The 16,614-nt window shown below is 42.0% G+C and overlaps 1 protein-coding gene across 1 annotated transcript in view; it reads right to left on the bottom strand.

Moving 5' to 3' along the window:
- Window positions 1–941: 941 nt before the first annotated feature.
- The window catches only part of LOC308512367 (centriole and centriolar satellite protein OFD1-like), a gene marked incomplete at both ends in the record, with an annotated part of 52,370 nt that continues 36,697 nt past the window's right edge, over window positions 942–16,614 (bottom strand). The window contains 3 exon segments of the mRNA XM_081082136.1: window positions 942–1,007; window positions 9,873–10,025; window positions 10,681–10,832. Of these exon segments, the coding sequence (XP_080938262.1) occupies window positions 942–1,007; window positions 9,873–10,025; window positions 10,681–10,832 (371 nt within the window).

The following is a 16,614-nucleotide window of genomic DNA, read 5'->3' as shown; positions in this document are numbered from 1 at the left end:
AGACCTTGGTCAAGTCTCTAACCTCTGTGTCCCACGTTCCCTAATCTATAAAATGCAGGCAGTCACACTTCATATGGCTGATATGAGCATTAAGTGAGTTAATACAGGTACAAGTTTAAAGAATACCTGACACACAGTAAGTGCTCAGTAACTGTTACCTTTTCTTCTCAGGGTTTGGGTTCATTCTCAAGACAAAGATGTCAGAAATAAAGCCCAGTGTACTATGCTGTTTCTGGCACCTAGAATGAAAAACCTTTGTCTTTATTTTGAGGGACAAATCAGAAGGATGGTGCTGGGGAAGATGGCCTCTGGTTTGACAGGCAATAGCCCAACTCTGGAGAGCAAGGAACACAGAAGAAACGACCAAAATGCAGTCCGGAAATTTGACCAATAACATGATTTTCAAAGAAATATCTAACACAAAGATGAGGAAAAAAACACGTAACAGCTCATTCTAGTGTAATGAAAGGTCTAAGTATGAGGAATTCTGATTATTTTTAATTTTATACACTAGAGTACCAAATTAAATGATGAAAAAGAAACCACCCTGTATTAAACAAACATTTTTTATTGAGAATTGTATTTATTACATTGTGTTACATGAGAAAAAAGCTGGGCAACACAGGTGGTTACCAGAAGTCATCTGGTTCTTCATGAGACAGCCCTGTGAAACTAAATTAGAGAAAGACAAAAATTTTAAAAATTTGTTAAATTCTTGTCAGTTCATTAGGGGACCTTTCTAATGTTCTCATTCCTTTCCTAATCAGTAGCCATATCATAACTTCAAAATGTAAAAGATTCTTTTGGCAGTCAGTAATTTTGATTAATTCAATAGTTTCTTAGAGGCAGACCTCAACATATGAACAATGCTCTTGGGCTAACAAAGTCAGCAATGTGATGAATGATTTGCATAAGAACACAATGTTGGGGAAAGCATACCTTTAATCTTTATCACTAGGGAGCAGCTTGTCCACTTGTGAGTCTTCTCTGACACTCTTTATTGAGCTCTGAAAAGAGGAGAAAGAATAATTTTGAAATTAGAGGTGTATTAATGTATTAATTTTATTAAACAACTAGGGGCCCGGTGCATGAAATTCGTGCACCGGGTGTGTGTGTGGGGGTAGTGTCCCTCAGCCCAGCCTGCCCCCTCTCACATACTGGGAGCCCTCAGGCGTTGACCCCCATCACCCTCCAATCGCAGGATCGGCCCCTTGCCCAGGCCTGACGCCTCTGACAGAGGCGTCAGGCCTGGGCAGGGGACCCACATTTCCCCCCATCACTGGTTCTGCCCCCAGCCCAGGCCTGATGCCTCTGGCCCAGGCGTCAGGCCTGGGCAGGGGACCCCCAGACCCCTCCGATTGCTGGCTCTGCCCCTTGCCCAGGCCTGATGCCTCGGCCAGAGGTGTAGACTCCCATCACCCTCCGATCGCCTGATCAGCCCCTTGCCCAGGCCTGACGCCTCCGCCAGAGGTGTCAGGCTTGGACAAGGGACCCCCATCTCCCCACGATCACTGGCTCTGACCCCCGCCCAGGCCTGAGGCCTCTGGCCCAGGAATCATGCCTGGGCAGGGGACCCCCATCTCCCTCTGATCGCTTGCTCCACCCCTCGCCCAAGCCTGACACCTCTGACCCAGGCTTCAGGCCTGGGCAAGGGGACCATCATATCCCCCCAATCCCCGGCTCCGCCCCCCACCCAGGCCTGATGCCTCTGGCCGAGGCGTCCAGCCTGGGCAGCGGGGACCCGCAGCGGCAGCAGCGCCGTGATCCCCCGCTCTGCCCCTGCCCAGGCCTAACACCTCTGGCCGAAGCATTAGGCCTGGGCAGGAGACCCCCAGCTCCCAGTGGTTGCAGGCTCCGCCCCTGCCCAGGCCTAACGCCCCTGGCCTAGCCATCCGGCCCGGGCAGCGGGGACCCGCAGTGGCAGCGGGGGGCGCCGCCATCGCGCAGGCTCCGCCCCTGCCCCTGCAGGACGCCTCTGGCTGAGGCATCCGGCTCGGGTAGCAGGGACCCGCAGCTGCAGCGGCCCCGCGATCATGGGCTCCGCTTTAGGCACAGGCAAGGGACCCCTAGCTCTCGGGACTGCCAGTTTCGACCGTGCCCAGCTCCCATCGCTGGCTCCACCCCTACTTCCTGCTATCACTGGCCAGGGTGGCAAAGGCGCCTGATTTTCAGATCATGGCTGGGGGGCAGGGCAAAGGTGGCCCCAGGGCCGCCTTTGAACTGCCCCCCACCTCTTAGCTACCCCCTGGGTTTCCCATCACTGTCAGTGGCAGGGAGCTTCTTCCTGCTTTCCCTTTCGCCTCCCTGCATGTGCCTACATATGCAAATTAGCCGCCATCTTGTTGGCAGTTAACTGCCATCTCAGTTGGCAGTTAATTTGCATATAGCCCTGATTACCCAATGAAAAGGGTAGTGCCGTACGCCAATTACCATTTTTCTCTTTTATTAGTGTAGATTTTGATTTCTCTGAAACTCTTAAAAAAATGATTTTGAAAATATCAGAAGATCACAGACATTCCAGAAAACTGGGATCTTAACCCAGCCAAAGGAATGACATTTCAATTTTTCAATTTTATTTATTATTTTGTTAGCTTTTGTTTTTCTTTTTTGTTCCCCCCCCCCCTTTTTTTTGTTTGTTGCTTTTATTCTTTCTTCTTTCTTTGTTCTCCTTTTTTTGTTGTTTGTTCCTTTATTTCCTACTTCTGTACACATTATTTTTTCAACCACGTGAGCAAAAGACATGTGAGCGGTGCACTCTTGTCCAGGGAGCATTAGCCCCGTGAGCAGCCTGCGTCGAGCCAAAGAGAGGCAGCCTCATGTGGCCTGCCCCTATCCAAGGAGCAGCAGCTGTGTGAGCAGCCCGCTTCCCCAGCCGAAGAGCAGCAACCACATGAGCAGTCTGACCTGTCCGAGGAGCAGCAGCTGAACAAGCATCTTGCCCTTGTCCAAGCAGCAGCAGCCGCACAAGCAGCCTGCCCAATCCAAGGAACAGCAGCTGTGTGCCCATCCGAGGAGCAGCAGTTCTGCAAGTGGCCTGGCCCCATTCGAGGAGCAGCGGCAGCCGAACCCGGTCCAAGAAACAGCAACCACATGAGCAGACCGGCCACATCTGGTGAGTGGCAGCTCTACACAGCATGCACCGGAGGAGCAGAGCCACAACAGCCTGCACCTGTCTGATGAGCAGCAGCCGATACTAGGAGCAGTAGCCCCACAAGCAGCCCACCACAGAGGAACAACAGCAGCATGCAGCCAGCCCCCAATCAAGGTTCAGCAGCCACGTGAGCAGTCCGCCCCAGGTCAAGGAGTAGCAGCTGCGTGCGTAGCCAGCCCCAACCAAGGAACAGCAGCTTCGTGATCAGCACATCCTCTGTCTCAGGAACAGATTCTGTGTGTGAAGCCTCCCGCCACCAGCCAGAGGAGCCACCACAACTGTGAACAGCACCCACCAGAGGAGCTGCTGCCAACTGAGGAGCAGCTGCTACAATAACCGCCAGAGGAGCAACCACAGCCCGAGGAGCCACTGCCACCCAAGGAGCAGTCGCTGAATGACTCAACATCTAGATATGTCGGTGAGATCAAACATGGGTACACAAAGAAACCCCCGAAAGAAAGAGAAGGAGGACTCACCAGAAAAGCAGCTAAGTGAAACCGAGGCATGCATGACAGAAAAAGAATTCAGATTAAGGGTCTTAGAGTGCATAAACCGGATGAAGGAAAAACTCAACAACTTATGCAAGAAGCAAGAAGAAACAGATAAAAAAAATCAATAAATTATGTAAGAACCAAGAAGAAATGAAGAGTGATATAGCTGCAATAAAAAACACCATTGAAAGTTTCAACAGTAGACTAGGAGAAGCAGAGGACCAAATTAGCGAATTAGAAGACAGGGAAGCAAAACTCCCAAACTGAATTGCAATTGGCGAAAAAAAATTAAAAGACAGGAGGAGAGCCTAAGTGAGCTATGGAACAACATGAAACGAAACAACATGCGAATAATAGGGGTGCCAGAACAACAGAAAGAGGAACAAGACTTAGAAAACCTATTTGAAGAACTAATATCAGAAAACTTCCCTGAGGTGGGGAAGAAAAAAGAGTCATACAAGCACAGAGAGTCCCAAACAAGGTGACCTTAAAAGACCCACATCAACACACATCATAATTACCATGGCAAATGTTCAGGACAAAGAGAGAATCTTAAAGGCTGCAAGAGAGAGACGGAAAATTACATACAAGGGATCTCCCATTAGATTATCATATGATTTCTCAACTAAACACATCAGGCCAGAAAAGAATGGACGGAAATTTACACAGTGATGCAAAGCAAAGCAATGAATCCAAGAATACACTATCCAGCAAGACTATCATTCAAAATTGAAGGGGAAATAAGAAGCTTCACAGACAAAATAAGGCTAAGGGAGTTTATCAATACCAAGCCAGCAATGCAAGAAATGCTAAAGGGATCAGTGTAAAAAGAAGAAATAAAAAGCTCAGAAAGAAAACACACAGAGAAAATAGAAATGGCTACAAACAAGTACCTTTCAATAATAACTTCAAAGGTAAATGGACTAAATGCTCCAACCAAAAGACATCGAGTGGCTGAATGGATAAAAAAAACAACAAAACAAACAAACAAAAAAAAAACATGACCCATACATTTGCTGTCCACAAGAGACTGACCTCAGAATCAGGGACTCACACAGACTGAAAGTGAAGGGATGGAAAAATATCTTTCAGGCAACTGGAAATGAAAATATAGCTGGGGTAGCAATACTTATATCTGACAAAATAGACCTCAAAGTGAAGGCCATAATAAGAGATAAGGGAGGCCACTTCATAATACTAAAGGATTGAATATACAGAGGATTTAACCCTGATAAACATATATGCACTCAATACAGAAGCACCCAAATACATAAAAAAAAACCTCCTGGAAGATATCAAGGGAGAGACTGACAACAATACAATCATAGTAGGGGACTTTAATACACCACTGACATCACTGGATAAATCCTCTAGACAAAAATAAATAAATAAATAAATAAAATGGTAAAGAAACAGCAATCCTAAATGACTCACTAGATCAGATGGACTTAATTGACATCTTCAGAACATTTCACCCCAAAGCCACGGAATATACGTTCTTCTCAAGTGCTCATCGGACATATTCAAAAACAGACCACATACTGGGTCACAAACAAAGTCTCCCCAAATTCAAGAAGATTGAAATCATACCAAGCATTTCCTCAGACCACAAGGGCATAATACTAGAAATAAACTAGAATAAAAACAACTCAACATTTTCAAACACTTAGAAATAAAAACACTTAGGAGCTGAATAGCATGTTATTAAATATTGATTGGGTTACCAATGAGATCAAAGAAGAAATTAAAAACATCCTGGAAACTACTGACAATGAAAACACAACAATCCAAAACCTATGGCACACAATGAAAGCAGTCCTGAGAGGGAACTTTATAGCTCTACAGGTCTATCTCAATAAACAAGAAAAAATGGTAGTAAATCATCTAAAACTACCTCTCAAAGAATAAGAAAGAGAGCAACAAGGAAAGCCCAGAAGGAGCAAAAGGAAGGAGATAATAAAGATTAGAGCAGAAATACATGACATAGAGACAAAAAAAAAACAATACAGAAAATCAATGAAACCAAGAGCTTGTTCTTTGAAAGGATAAACAAGATTGTTGAACCTCTAGTCAGGCTCACCAAGAAATAAAGAGAGAGGACCCAAATAAACAAAATCAGAAATGATAATGGCGAAATAACAACAGACCCCAGAGAAATACAAATGATTGTTAAAAAATACTATGGACAACTCCACTCCAACAAACTAGACAACCTGGAGGAAAAAGACATATTCCTAGAAACATACAACATTCCAAAACTCAATCAGGAAGAATCTAAAAATCTCAACAGGCCAATAACTATGGAAGAAATTGAAGAGTCATCAAAAAGCTTCCAGCTAACAAAAGCCCAGGACCACACGGCTTCACAGGGGAGTTTTACCAAACATTCAAGGAAGAACTAAAACCTATCCTCCTCAGACTACTACAAAAAATTAAAGAGGAAGGAACACTTCCAAGCTCATTTTATGAAGCCAGCATCACCCTAATTCCAAAACCAGGTAAAGACAACACAATGAAAGAGAATTACAGGCCAATATCCCTCATGAACATAGATGCCAAAATCCTCAACAAAATCTTGGCAAATCAGATCCAGCAGTACACAAGAGAGATCATACACCATGAACAAGTAGGATTTATCCCAGGGATGCAAGGATGGTACAATATCCGCAAATCAATAAACATGATATACCACATAAACAAATTGAAAGAAAAAAAACACACAGTCATATCAACTGATACAGAAAAAGCATTTGACAAAATTCAACACCCATTTTTGATAAAACCTCTCAGCAAGGTAGGAATAGAAGGATCATACCTCAACATAATAGAAGCCATATATGACAAACCCACAGCCAACAGCATACTCAATGGGCAAAAACTAAAACCATTTCCCCTAAGAACAGGAACAAGACCGGGATGCCCACTCTCACCACTCCTGTTTGACAGTGTACTGGAAGTATTAGCCACTGCAATTAGACAAGAAGAAGAAGAAATAAAAGGCATCCAAATTGGAAAAGAAGAAGTAAAACTGTCTTTATTTGCAGATGATATGATATTATACATAAAAAAACCTAAATACTCCATCAAAAAACTATTAGACTTAATAAATGAATCTGGCAATGTAGCAGGATACAAAATTACTGCCAAGAAGTCTATGGCATTTCTATGCACCAATAGTGAACTTATCGAAAGAGAGACTTAAAAAGCAATCCCATTTACCATCGCACCAAAAAATACTAAGCTACCTAGAAATAAACTTAACTAAAGAGGTAAAAGACCTCTATTCAGAAAATATTCATGTTCTTGGATTGGTAGAATCAACATCATTAAAATGTCCATAATACCCAAAGAAATGTATAAATTCAAGGCACTTTCCATTAAAATACCAATGGCATATTTCACAGACCTAAAACGAACTCTCAAAAAATTCATCTGGAATAAAAAAAGACCCCAAATAGCTGCAGCGATCCTGAGAAAGAACAATGTAGGTGGGATCTCAATACCAGGTATCAAGTTGTATTACAAAGCCACTGTTCTCAAAACTGCCTGGTACTGGCACAAGAACAGACATATAGATCAATGGAATAGGACAGACAGCCCAGAAACGGGCCCGAACCAATATTCTCAATTAATATTTGACAAAGGAGGCAACAACATACAATGGAGTCCAGATAGTCCCTTCAATAAATGGTGTTGGGACAATTGGGCAGATACATGCAAGAAAATGAAACTAGACCGCCAACTTACACCACACACAAAAATAAACTCAACATGGATAAAGGACTTAAATATACGACCAGAAACCATTAGAATATTAGAAGAATCCAAAGGCAACAAAATCTCAGACATATGCCAAAGCAATTTCTTCACCGATACAGTTCCTATGGCATTGGAAACTAAACAGAAAATAAACAAATGGGACTACATCAAAATAAAAAGCTTCTGCACAGCAAAGAAACTATCAACAAAACAACAAGAAAACCCACTGCATGGGAGAACATATTTGCCAATGTTATCACCGATAAGTTTTTAATCTCCAACTAGGGAACTCATACAACTTAATAAAAGGGAGATAATCCAATCAAAAAATTGGCAAAGGACCTAAATAGACACCTTTCAAAAGAGGACATTCAGAAAGCCAAGAGACATATGAAAACATGCTCAAAGTCACTGAAATCATCCGAGTGATGCCAATCAAAACAACAATGAGGTACCATCTCACACCTGTCAGAATGGCTATCATCAACAAATCCACAAAACACAAGTGCTGGAGTGGATGTGGAGAAAAAGGAACACTCGTGCACTGCTGGTGAGAATGCAGACTGGGGCAGCCACTATGGAAGACAGTATGGAGTTTCTCAAAAAACTACAAATGGAACTCCCATTTGACCCTGTGATCCCACTTCTAGGAATATATCCCAAGAAACCAGAAACACCAATCAGAAAGGATATATGCACTCCTATGTTCATAGCAGCACAATTCACCATAGGTAAGATCTGGAAACAGCCTAAGTGCCCATCAGTAGATGAATGGGTTAAAAAACTGTGGTACATCTACACGATGGAATACTATGCTGCTGTAAAAAAGAAGGAACTCTTACCATTTGCAACAGAATGGATGGAACTGTAGAGCATTATGCTAAGTGAAATAAGCCGGTCAATGAAAGGAAAATACCACATGATCTCACTCATTTATGGATAATAAAGACCATTATAAACTTATGATCAAAAATAGATACAGAGGCAGAGTTGCCTCAAACAAACTGTCAAACTACAGCGGGAAAGCCGGGGAGGGCTGGGTGGCTGGAGAGGGGTGACAAGAGATCAACTGAAGGATTTGTATGCATGCATATAAGCATAACCAATGGACATAAGACACTGGGGGTAAGCGAGGCCAGGGGATTGTCAAGGGCGGGAAAAAACATATGTAATACTCTTTATAATACTTTAAGCAATAAAACAATAAAAAATACTAAAATAAAAAATAAAATAAAATAAAATATCAGAGAGGAATGGAGAGGGAGAGATAGAAACATCAACAATGAGAATCATTGATTGGCTGCCTCCTGTACGTCCCTCACTGGGGATCGAGCCAGCAACCTGGGTTATGTGTCCAGACCAGGAATCAAACTGTGACCTTCTGACTCATAGGTCAACACTCAATCACTGAGCCATGCTGGTTGGGCTGAAAACTTTTTGAAATATACAGTAGGTCCTCGGGTTATATCGCGACATAATGCGATTTTCCCCGTTAAGTCGGAACCCACCTATAGAATCACCTACATCACTCACATGGAGCACATACACAGCAGTAATGAAGTGAAAGAGTAAAAAAAAAAAAAATTAAAGCAAGATAACAATTCCTGACCTTTACTTGTGGCAGATAATAAAAAACAAAGCACATATGTACATATGTCGAAATGACGGAACTTTTTTTTATTAACACTGTAAATGGGAGATAGTGATGTAACCGCAAAACAACATACATCGAGTTCAACGTAACCCGAGGACTGCCTAAATATAATTTGAGTCCAAAACGTTGACTTTTAGATGTGAAATTTAGCAAGCACTCTAACTGTCCTGTGCGCATTCTCAATAGCCATAGTATTCTAGACTTATGTAATATATTAGAGGCCCAGTGCATGAAATTCGTGCACTCAGGGGGTCCCTCAGCCCGGCCAGAACCCTCTCACATTCTGGGAGCCCTCGGGGGATGTCCCACTGATCGCTTCGCGATGCTACAGAGGTGGGAGAGGCTCCCACCACCACCGCTGCGCTCGCCAGCCATGAGCCCTATGGGAGCGCACTGATCACCAGGATGCAGCTTCTGTATTGAGCATCTGTCCCTGGTGGTCAGTGCCCATCATAATGACTGGTCATTCTGCGGTTCAACCATTTGCATATTAGGATTTTATTATATAGAATTCATGTCTCAGATAGTACCAATCCATTTGTTTTTCATTGATAGCACTTTCATTCTTGTTCTGAAAATAATGAGATAGCTCCAATTTTACAAACCTTACCAATCAAGATCTGTTCACTCTTTGGCCCAAGCAAAGGAGATAACATTTTGTCAGAAGTGTAATATACATACGACTTGAGGCTCCATTTGAATTTTGGATTTCCTCTGCTGTTACCTTTTGTCTCCAACTCCTGTCCCAAGGTTTTCTAACAAACCACAGAAGCCCTCACATCCTCACATACAGACCACTGGTCCATAGCATCAGTACCTTATCCACCTTCTTCAGGTCTTGGTCCTTTTGGGTGATATGCATGTATTTCTTTAAAGCATATTCACCACAAACAGATTTGTCTTTCATTTCCTGAGCACTCACTTCTAATTCTTTCTCCATTTCCGTCTTGAAAGACTCTTCAATAATCTGCTGTAAATAGATGACCAGCAAAATAGGAGATACACATATACATTTTAAAAACACATAGTACTATAACTCTGTTTCTTTATGTGACATGTGCATGACAGAAAACTGTTTCATTCGTTGCTACTATCAAAGTGGCACAAATATATCATGTAATGAAGAATAGGAATTACTGTGCCTAAAGTGTCTGTGTTCCAGATCAAATGAGCCAGGAATTCAAGGAACATGATACAGAAGATTAATCTACGTAAGGTCCAGCAGGCATGAGAAGTAGCAGGGTAATCCATCTGCCTGGGACCAGAATCAGGACATAGAAAGTCAAAGACAATGAGGAGGGAGGAGGGCAGGGCAGCCTGAGGAAGCCACCAGATTGGCAGCCACCTCCCCCAGTTTCTTCTGGTCCTAGCCAGCTGACCTTGAAACCCCTTACACAGGGAAGTTCTACAGCAAAGCAGAGTCCATCTCCTTTCCGAGTGTGTTTTCAGGAACATGAGAATGCATGCTCACAGACTTGCAAAGCTCCCTTTTCCTATGAGACTCCTATTATGCCCATGTACAGCCCTTTTCAGTGGGCTTAAGCACAGGAGAGGATTGGGATGCCTGCAGCAAGCTTTTTAAAAGTTACCTACTAGCATGGAGAACTGAGCTATGCTTATTATACCTTTTCTCGATCCAGTTTTTCTAGTTTTCTCCGTTCTCTTTCCAAAGCTTTCTGTTCATTCTGCCTTCTTTCTTCTCTCAGCTTCTGTTCTTTCAGCAGGTTCCATATTCTTTCTTCTTCACTCTCTTCTCTAACTTCTTTCTCATCTGCACCTAAAGAGACAGAAAATAAAGAGCAGAGGCCCAGGGAGACAGCTCAACTCTCAGTTGATTGTGTTGGCCTGCTGATCCATCTTCATGGTCTCGCAGCCTCCAGCCCCACACCTGGCACAGCATCTGCCTTTTACTTTACTTAGATGAAAACAAGTCACCCTTGCCATGAACAACTTCAACTGTCCTCCTGCCACAACACATTTCCTTATCTTCCTCACCCCTTCTTCTGTACTCTGCCCTTCGCAAGCCTTGCATTTCTGCCTCTATCCTCAGTTGTAACTCTCTATTTAGGATTCTAACTTAAACATTAGTCTGTATTTATACAGCAGTTGTATAACTCTTCCCCTAATTCCCACAAAAGCAATCGAGCCTCTCCCGCCCAGAACAGTACAAAATTAGTACAAAACCAGCACCCCGCCCCTGAACCCCCCTAGTCATCTTACCAACATTTCCCACTTGCCCTGGGCCGATCCCTTCCTGGAGTTTTAGCTATTACCTCTGCCCTGATCATTCTCACATCTTTTTCTCTAGCACAGATCTCTCCCCGAGTCTCATCCGCATTTCTGGCCAGTTCCCTACCATCAACACTTGGAAATCCCACAGCATCAGCTTCAGACCTGAAGTTATCATTCCTGTCCCTTTTTATCATGCCTTTCTACACTACATTCACTCATCCACCAGGGCTTACAGGCTCTAACTCCCCCAGATACTGCAATAAGACTACCTCTCACCTTTTACCTGGACAGCTGAGCTGAAATAACCTAATCAATGTGCTCACCCTGACATCAGTCTCTCTGCCTTCAAGCAACCACCATCAGCAGCACCCTTCATTTCCTGAAAAGAAGACCTGGATTTCTGTTGCTGTCTCTGCTCTGGTGGTGTCCACACCTTCTTTCCGGACTGACCTGAAATAGTACACTACTTCTGCACTGGGAACACTGCACCTCCAGCAGCAGACTCATGCTACCTGGGTATATTTGTGCCTCCCTTGCTCTGTGCTTTGCTTTCAATCTCTCCCTAACCTAATACTCACTTCCTCCCACCTCTCCCACACAACCCCACCACTGAGCAAGTGCCCAGGACCCTGAAAAAAGAGATAAACGAACAGAAGAATATACCATGTTCATGGACTGGTAGAATTAATATCATTAAAATGTGCCTACTATCCAAAGCAATCCTTAGATTCAATGCAATCACTATTAAAATGCCAAGTGCATATTTCACAGATCTAGAAATATGCAAAAAATTTATATTTGCATATAAATTTGAATGTTCTGAACATTCAAATGAGATACAGAACACTGAAAAAGACCCCAAAATAGCCACAACATTCGTTTTTGTTTTTGTGTTTTTTTTTCTTCGGTATAGCAAAGGCGGAGATTTGTTAAAGAACAAGTACAGACTCCAAAGTAGGGAGGGGGAAAGAGTACCACAGAACAGACTCCCACATAGGGAGGGGGGTAGGGTCCCCTAGCCTCAACATTCTTGAGAAACAGGAACAAATGAGACTACATTGAACTAAAAAAACTTCTGCAAAGCAAAAAAAAATCAGCATCAAAATGAAAAGGGAATCCACTGTATTGGAGCACATATTTGCCAATAATACATATGGTAAGGGGTTAATTTCCAAAACACATAAAGTACTCCGATAATCCACCAAAAGAAAAACAACCCCATTAAATGTGGACAGAAAATCTAAATAGATACTTCTCCAAAGACAACATACAAATGGCAAGAGACATGAAGATAGGCTCAATGTCACTAATTATTAGAGAGATGCAAATTAAAATGACACTGAGGTGCCACTGCAAACCAGCCAGAATAGCAACCATTAATAAGTCATACAATAAGTGCTGGTGAGGTTGTGGATAAGAAGGAACCTTAGCACACTTCTGGCTAAGGAATACAAGATACAGCCACTAAGAAAAACAGTATTCCTAAAGTGACACCTCTCCACCACCACATTTACACAGTATTTTGTACCTGCCTTCTCACAACCACATGAATCTGTTTGTTCTACATCTATTGTTCCAGGCTTTATTTGTCTATTCCCTGTAGCTCAAAGCAAAAGTCCTCACCTGTCACAGGTTTAACTCAATGTCAATCCCACAGATGGCTATGCTTGCCTTTCTCCTCTGGCTCTGGAAGAGCCTAAACTTTTGTAGGCTACACTTTCCCCCCAGCAATGCTAAGAGACAAATTCATAGGTTCACCAAAGGATTTTGAAGGTTTTTGCTAACAGGACAGAAACAACACAGTCATTTCGGACTCATACTCCTGGTCATGAAATTCAAATACCAGAGGAGGCAGTTGATCATTTTCACAGGCAGAAATGCAATCTTCTTCTTGCTTGCAGACCTAAATGCCATCACTTTATCACATGGAATAGCAATCTCAAAATAGAAATGCTGTTTGGTTGCTGACTTTAAACAATAAAGAAGAAAAAAGGACTATATCTTTGCTGTGCATTGCATAACAACATTTCGTTCAACAGACCACATATATGACAGTGGTCCCATCTTCTCTCTATATAAAAGTCCAAGCAACGGTTAAGACTGGCCGGTAGCTATGATGTGCACTGACCACCAGAGGGCAGATGCTCAAGGCAGAATCTGCTCCCTGGTGGTCAGTGTGCTCCCACAGCCAAGCTCCCATGACCAGACAACTTCCCATGGTTGCTCCCGCGACCCCACCCCTGCCAGTAGGCCCCGATCAGGAGTGGACAAGATGGCCCTGTTCACCAGCCAGGCCAAGGGACCCCCCAAAATCATGCACCAGGCCTCTGGTAAGATTATAATGGAGCTGAAAAATCACTACTGTCTAAGTGGTGTGGCTATCACCACATGGTAATGTAATACAATGCATTACTCCCGTGTCTATGGAGATGCTAATGTAAACCAACCCACTGTGCTGCCAGTCATATAAAAGTACAGCACATACAACTACGTCTAGTACCTAATACTTAATAAATATAATAAAGGACCATGTCACTGGTTTATGTATTTACTACACTACCCTTTTAATCACTGTTTTATAGTGTTTTTTTTTTTTTTCTAATGATAAAGAAAAGTGTGCTGTGAAACAGCATCCCATGTTATATGGGCAGCAACTTCATATACCTCATGTTTATTACATCTCTCGATGGCGTCATTTTCTCCTGTGCTTGATTTAATCTTGTTTTGTACAGTAACATGCTGTATGTGCTTGCACCGGAGGGGCAATAGGCTACCTGGATGTACAGGAGGCTGTACCACCTAGATTTACAAAAGTGCACTCTGATGTTCACACAACAATGAATTCCCGAAGGACACATTTCTTAGAATATATACCTGCTATTAAATGGTGCATGACTGTACTTTGTAGCTACCTAATTAGTATTTCCACTGGACATCTCAAAGATATCAAGTTTTGGATTTTTTCACTTCCCTTTGTATCCAAACGAAGAGGGGAAATGATGATTATAAGAGAATTTTTCAATGATCAATGTAAACATTACTTAAGAATAATTTTAAAAGCCATTGTTATAATTTTCATTCTATCTCTGAGATAGAACACCTATGAACTCAGTTGGTTTCCTTTATTGTATTATTTTTATTTCCTACTCACCCAGGTCTCTGCGAAACAACCTATCACAGCCACTCTTGGGTGGCCACTGCCCCTACTCAGTATCTATCCCATCAGAGGTCTTGGTGATGGCTAGCTGACTGCTGACTTTCCCACTAGAAGCTCCATGAAGAAAGGGCTTGGGTTGTCCCACTGCAGTATGCCCAGCACCCAGCACACAGGAGGTGTTTGTTTTTCTTTTTTCACAATTAAATCAATGAGGTGATATTGGGTGATAGAGTTTTCATATATGAAGTGAAGGTTCTCAATGAAGTCTCGCTGAATGAGTGCTTTACAGGATGGTGTACCCTGGAATCAGTGAGAACAATCCTTTCAAAGTCTTGTTTCCTTTGGCAATTCCTCATCTCCCTGAGTATGCTGACTTGAACCAAGAAACTACTTACAAGAGGCGTTGAACATGATAGTCCCATCCAAACACTGGAAAAACAAGAGGTGGTTTTACTTAAGAAATCTCCTTTCAAGCTTGAGGCTTAAACTCTTTAGTTCAAGGAGAAAAAGATCTGGCTGGAGTATGAGACAAAGCTCTAATCTCCCCCTAGAGCTTTCCTCCCTGATTCCACACAGGGGAGGGAAGTGTGTAAATTAGAGACAGTAAGAAGAAAGAGAAAGTGGGCCAGACAAGTTTGATGACGAGTTTTCCTCCAATGTCATCAGCTCTTCTGAAAACTGAAATATAAAGGTTCTTCTGTCCTTATTTTTTTTTTAAAGACATGAAGGAAACAAAGAATTATTAACATACTACAATCACATTGAAGATGTATATGGGTATTAACCGCCATTTCAATTTTATACTATGATTTCCCAAAATGGAATAGTTTCTGAAGAACTGTCTTAAGCAAAAAGGTAACTGCTTTGTCAGACTATGGACAAATAAGAAAAATACAATCTTCCAAAACTCAATCAGGAAAAATCAGAAAACCTGAATAAGCCAGTAAGTACTGATGGAATTGAAGCAGTAATTAGATAACTTCCAGCAAACAGAAGTCCTGGTCCAGATGGCTTCATAGGGAAGTTTTATCAAACATTCAAAGAAAAACTAATACCTAATCTCCTCAACTATTCCAAATATCCAAGGGAAAGGAACACTTTCTATGAGGACAGCATTACCCTAATCCCAAATCCAGATAAAGCCACTACAAAGAAAGAGAATTATCCCCGATGAATACAGACCCTAAAATCTTCAACATAATTTTAGCAAATGAGATCCAGCAATACATTAAAAAGACCATACATCATGACCAAATGGCATTTATTCTAGGAATGCAAGGCTGGTACAATATCCACAAATCAATAAATGTGATATATCACATTAACAGACTGCAACACTCAAAAATCACATGATCATTTCAATCAATGCAGAAAAAGCATGACAAAATCCAACACCCTTTTTTGATAAAAACTTTCAGTAAAGTAGAAATAGATCATATCTCAACATATTAAAAAGCCATATATTACAAACCTACAGCCAATATCATACTCAATGGCTAAAAACTAAAACCATTTTCCCTAAGAATAGGAAGACAGGGATGCAACATAACAGGATATAAAATTAACACCCAGTAAACTATGGCATTTTTATATACCAATATTGAACGCTCAGAAAGAGAAATAAAAGAACAATCCCAATTAGCACTGCAACAACAACAAAAAATTGAGACTTATGAATAAACTTAACCAAAGTGGTAAAATACCTATACTCAGAAAACCATAGCACATTGAAAAAAGAGGTAGAAGAAGATATAAACTAGAGGAAGAATATACCATGTTCATAGATTGGCAGAAATAAATACCATCAAAATGTCCATACTACCCAAAGCAATCTTTAGGTTCAATGCATACCTATTAAAATACCAATGGCATATTTCACAGACTTAGAAAAATACTCTAAAAATTATACCAATAAAGACCTCAAAAGCTGCAGCAAGCTTGAGAAAGAGAAAAGTTGGAGGAATAACAATACTAGATATCAAGTTATACTAGAAAGCCACTGTAATCAAAATAGCCTGGTACTGGTACAAGTATCGCATACAGAGCAATGGAACAGAACTAAGAACCCAGAAATTGACCCACACCACTATACGAAACTAGTATTTGACAAAGGAGGCAAGAGCATACAATGGAGCAGAGGCAGTCTCTTCAAGAAATGGTGTTGGGATAA

This window comes from Myotis nattereri (genome assembly GCF_964212035.1).
Source record: "Myotis nattereri genome assembly, chromosome: Y".
NCBI classification, from domain to species: Eukaryota; Metazoa; Chordata; class Mammalia; order Chiroptera; family Vespertilionidae; genus Myotis; species Myotis nattereri.
Note: the sequence above shows the minus strand (reverse complement) of the source record. Positions and strands in the feature narration are given on the sequence as shown.